Source organism: Octopus bimaculoides, chromosome 25, assembly GCF_001194135.2.
Source record: "Octopus bimaculoides isolate UCB-OBI-ISO-001 chromosome 25, ASM119413v2, whole genome shotgun sequence".
Lineage (NCBI taxonomy): Eukaryota > Metazoa > Mollusca > Cephalopoda > Octopoda > Octopodidae > Octopus > Octopus bimaculoides.
In genome coordinates, this window is record NC_069005.1 from 30,882,500 (window position 1) to 30,888,533 (window position 6,034).

General features: G+C 36.6%; 1 protein-coding gene across 1 annotated transcript in view; it reads left to right on the forward strand.

Annotated features, from left to right (window-relative positions):
* The window catches only part of LOC106880252 (cytoplasmic dynein 2 light intermediate chain 1), a 35,307-nt gene that overhangs the window by 17,512 nt on the left and 11,761 nt on the right, over nucleotides 1-6,034 (forward strand). The window contains exon 10 of the mRNA XM_052976656.1: nucleotides 3,413-3,492. Within this exon, the coding sequence (XP_052832616.1) occupies nucleotides 3,413-3,492 (80 nt within the window). The remainder of the gene's footprint in view (nucleotides 1-3,412; nucleotides 3,493-6,034) is intronic.

Here is a 6,034-nt window from a genome sequence, read left to right on the forward strand (position 1 = left end):
TATATATATATATATATATATATATATATATATATATATATATATATATATGTATATAATTATATAATTATATAATTATATACATACTATACATGCATATCATATATAGATATAAATTACCTATGAATTATATATAAATATACATACATATATATATATCTATGTATATAAAACACATATATAGATATAAGTTACCTATGAATTATATATGTGTGTGTGTGTGTGTGTGTGTATGTATATAATGCACACATATATAGATATAAATTATCTATGAATTATATATATGTATATATACATAGATATGCATATAACTTATGTGTAATTTGTTATGGACTGAAGACAGCCATAAACCGTAGCTTTTAACTCAACATCCAGGTCTCGTAAACCAACCCATCTCTCAATCATGGTATTTTAAAAGACAAGCCAACTCTCTGCTATGGCCTTTGTTGTTATTGATTAGTTACGGTTAGCAAACGCTCCAACAGAGCTGTGACACAGCCTCTGGTGATCAAACATCCAACTACAAACCCTGCTCTAACAACCACCACCACCACCACCACCACCATCACCCCCGTCACCACCACCACTACACTTTGTGCATCTTGGTATTAGATGGGTTAACTTGAATGGTTCGCTTGGTATTCTTTTTGATGGTGTTATCGTATTATTTCCAGGTCAGCTATGTTTGAACTAACCTATGAGCATTCTGACCATAACCAATCCGGTTTTTTGCATAAACAGGATGGCCACAGGTATGTCTGGGCAGTCAAAGAAGTTTGCCACTTTGTAAGCACTGGTTACAGGTTTAATCCCACTGAATCATAGAATCTTGACCAAATGTCTTCTAGTATAGCTTTGGGCTGAACAATGTCTTGTGTGTAAAATTTGATAGAAACTGTCTGTAAATCTGCATGTGTATGTGTGACCACATGTACATGTATGTGTTTAAATAGAAGTTAGATGATGTGGAAATAGTTAATAGAAAAGGACAAATAAACAGGGGAAACTTCTCATCAGCTATGGTGTCCAAATCAATGTAGTTTTGGTGCATTTAACCCATAGAACTACTCTTGAGAGTTCTGATGATTTAATTGAAGACAGTATAGTAAGAAGTATGAAGGCCTGAAAATATGCTGCTGTTGTTGCTGTTGTTGTTGTTACTGCTGCTGTTTAGCTATAGATCAACCCTGATGAAGCTGGCTTCAAGCTGTGACCATCCCAATCTTTCCAGGGGTGTACAAGAATACAATATCTAATGTACCATTGCCATATTTAGGATGATAGGGTGGGATTTGAGGTGTGAATGGTGGATTTCGTTGCTATTTCTTGTGTGTTGAACAACCACATAGAGGCTCTCTTGCTCATTGGTTAATGAAGAATCCTGCTGTTGTTGTTATTTTTTCTCTTGTTACAATGGCAAATTGGCAGGATAAAATGCCTTGTGGTGTTTGTTTCAGATTTCTACCTTATGAGTTCAAACCCCACTGAGATCATTTTTGACTCATCTTTTCGGGGGTCATTAAAAAGGTACCGAGTCATGCTGAGAGATTAGTGAGGCTGTTAGAGGGATCAAGCAAGGTGCCCTGTGGTATTTGATCCCTCTCTACTCATCCTGACAGCAGTGCCCACAATAACACTGAAGAATTTGGTGGAGTGGAGTACAACTGATATTGTATATCTGGTGGAGTGGAGTACAACTGAAATTGTATATTTGGTGGAATGGAGTACAACTGGTATTGTATATCTGGTGGAGTGGAGTACAACTGATATTGTATATCTGGTGGAGTGGAGTATAACTTGTATTATATATCTGATGGGATTGAGTACAGCTATTGTATATCTAGTGAAGTGGAATACAGCTTGTATATCTGATGGAGTGGAGTACAACTGGTATTGCATATTGGAATGAAGTACAGCAAGTATTGTATATCTGGTGGAGTGGTGTATAACTGGTATTGAATAGCTGGTGGAGAGGAATTTAGCTCAGTACTTGAGTCTCTGCTAACCTAACACTTCTTTCTGTCTTTGTTAAGCTTTTAACCGAGAAATCTATAATGATATAATTTCAATATGTGTGTGTGTGTGTATGTATAAATGTATAAGTTTGTGTATGTGTGTGTGTGTGGTGTATCGATTTTCTCTTTTCTTCCCATTGATTTGATAAAATGGGCTTTGTGTGTGTGTGTGTGTGTGTGAGAATTGTATTTGTAGATGAAGACTGTTATTTACAGGAGTGGCTGTGGTGCTCATGTGGTTGTGGTTGTTGTTGATGAAGATGGTGGTGATGATAATGATTGTGGTGGTGAAAGATGTTGTGGTGGTGGTGGTGGTGGTGGTGGTGATGATTGTGAATAATTTTAATGGCCATTATTAAAGACAGCACGAACAGTGCAACTTTTCACTGCATCTGTGATGTTAATCGTAGCTATAGTAGTAGTAGTAGTAGTAGTAACGGTGGTGGTGGTGGTGGTGGTGGTGGTGGTGGCGGTGGTAGGTAAGTTGAATGATGGCATGGGTGGGAGGAGGAGTAGCAGTGAGGATGGATGGATGATTGGTAAACGTTTGCAGGGGTGTTTGCTGTCTCATTGTGTTACAAATTCATCTTCATCATCATCACAATCATCATCACAATCATCATCATCAGCAGCAGCAGCAGCAGCAGCATCACCACCATCATCATCATCATCATTTAACATCCACTTTCCATGCTGGCATGGGTTGGACGGTTTGACTGGAACTGGTAAGCTGGAGAGCTGCACCAGGTTCCAGTCTGATTTGGTATGGTTTCTACAGATGGTTCCTACAGGAGGCTGGCCCTCCTTCATTTGACTGAGTAATCTGAATGTCGAAGGATTCGAGTATTTAGTTTTTTAATTCCAAGAAACCAATTTTGACTAGAATTTTTCCATTTCTAAGACACTAATATTGATTAAATTTTGCCCAGTGTCGGGAATCTAAAGTTAATTAATTATCAGTCATAATCATAATCATTGTCATTGTTTTGACATCCACTTTTGCCTGCTTCCATGGGTCGGACAGAATCTGTTGGGGCAGATGTCTTACCCATGCCAGCACGGAAAACGAATGCTAAATGATGATGCTGTTAATGATACAGTGGGCTTCTTTCAGTTTCCATCTATTCAATCCACACACAAGGCTTTGGTCTTCCCAGGGCTACAGTAGAAGATACTTGCCTAAGGTACCCTGCACCGAGACTGAACCCAAAACCATGTGGTTGTATAGAAGCCAGCGAACAAGCGAGCAAGCTAGCTTCTCAACCACACAATTTTCAAGAAGTCAATGCTGGGAAAATATTGCACCATTTTTATGTCAGAAGTTTCAGCTCTGTTTTATACCCAGAAGAATATCAGACATATTAAAAATTGCGTGTTTGTTTTTTTGTTGTTTGTAGTTCTTCAGTATCAGAGATAAATCCCTTGGCAAACAAATTGAATACTTAAAAAATCACCATTTATTTGGCAACCATTACCCGTAAGTAAAAGCTCCTTTTCATCTCACTTTTAGTTCTGTCTTTCACTTGTTTTGCTCATTGGTCTGTGGCCATGCTGGGGCACCGTGTTCAAAGCTTTCAGTTAAACAAATTAACTCCATTACTTATTGTTTTGAAACCTGGTACTTCTTCTGTGTGGCCTCTTTCGCTGAGCCACTCGCTAGGTTACAGGAATGTAAACAAACCAACACCATTCGTCATGCAGTAGTAAGGGACACACACACACACACACACACACACACACACAACACACATACATATTTTTTTACTTGTTTCAGCCATTTGATTGTGGCCATGCTGGAGCACCACCTTAAAGGGTTTTAACCAAAGAAATCAACCCCAGGGCTTATTCTTTGTAAGCCTAGTACTTACTCCATCAGTCTCTTTTGCCAAACCACTAAGTTATGGGCATATAAGCACATCAGCATTAGTTGTCAAGTGATGGCAAGGATACAAGCACAGACACACACATGAATATATGCATGTATATATATCATATATATATATATATATATATATATATGAAAGAAGGTTTGAAAATGCACTTATTTTAAAGATATTTATTTACTTAACCAGTTTCACTTTTTTAGAAAAAGATTATCAAAAGTCTTTGAGAATAATAGAAAATGTTAAAAAACAGTTTGAGTATTAAAATGCATATATACATTCTTTGATGATAATAAGAGGAATATATTTAAAGTATAAAGCTTTGTATGAGCTTTGTAGTGTTACATACTGATTATCACACATTCTCTGATAATAAGATGAAAATGTTAAAAACAGTGTAAGTATGAAAATACATATATGGAAAAATACATATACATATTCTTTGATAATAATAGAAATATATATATATATATATATATATATATACAATGGGCTTCTTTTAGTTTCCATCTACCAAATCCACTCACAAGGCTTTGGTTAGCCCAAGGCTATAGTAGAACACACATACACACACACACACACACACACACACACACAAGCAGTTGCTTTTAGTTTTCGTCTACAAAATTCAACTAACAAACAACAATTTGATCAAACTGCAAGGCCATAGTAGAAGACACTTGCTCAATATGGCCTGCAGAGGGACTGAACCTGGAACCATGTGTTTGGGAAGCAAAATTCTTACCACACAGCCACACCTGGACCTATATATTGGAGAACTAAGTTGGATGATATAATGTGTAGATGTAGGATGTGTGTATGTACATGTGTATGAATGCATGTGTGAATACATGTGTGTATACTCATATTCATGTGTATGTTTAGTGTTGTGTATGTGTATATACTTGTGTGTGAAGCGGTTCCTTATATATATGTGTGTGTGTGTGTGTGTGTATATATATATATATATATATATATATATATATATATATATATATACGGTGTATATGTGTGTGTATGTAAGTGTATTTGAGTGTCTGTATATCTGATGTGTGGTCTAGTGTGTGTGTGTTTGATGTTAAATTATGTGTGTGAGTGTGTATGTGTGTTTCAAATGCATTCACACACACAAATACATGTCATTTATACACCACCACACACACACATACACACACATAGAAATGCAACATTACCACCTGTCAAACATATACACACACACCTCACCATCATCATCGCCATCATCATCATCATCATCATCATCTATGTCTCTTACATACAAACACACGCACACATCTCTCCCCTACCCCGTGAAACATCGTTTTTGATGTTAGTGTACACCATGTTGTACATGCATATTTGTGTGTGTGTGTGTGTGTGTGTGTGTGCGTGGCAGCGGCAGTGAGTGCTACGAAGTTATATGAAGAAAGATGGGTTTTCATGTTATATCATTTGTTTGCCTTTGTTTCTCTGTGGCCGCGATGTGTACATTTGTGTCTATATATGCATCTATGTTGTGTGTGTGTGTCTGTTTACATATATGTGTATGTATCTGTGTGTGATTGTGTGTGTTTACATATGTGCGTACATTTGTGTGTATATATATATTTGTGTTTGTTCGTGTGTGTGTGTGTGTGTGTGTGTATACTTTTGCTTGTGTGTATATAGTATATATTTTTGTGTATTTTGGTCTCTATGCATTTATCTGTATATTTGTGTGTGTGTGTGTGTATTTGTGTGTATGTATTTTGTTTGTTTGTGTGTATGTATACATATATATTTTTGTGTGTGTGTATGTATGGATATATTTTTGCATGTTTATGTGTGTGTGTGTGTATATATTTTTGTGTGTGTTTGCGTCTGCATATGTATGTGCATGATTTTGCGTTTGTGTGTGTGTGTATATATATTTTTTATGTGTTTGGGTGTGTTTGTGACACACTTTGATGTTATATTGTAGATTTTGTTTGTGTGTGTGTGTGTGTGTGAGCATGTCTCCATCCAATACTATACATATGTATATATTTCTGTGTTTGCATGTATATATGTTTGTGTGTGACACTTCAATGTTATATTGTCGGTTTACTGTGTGTGTGTGTGTGTGTGTGTGTGTGTGTGTGTGTGTGTGTGTGTGTGTGT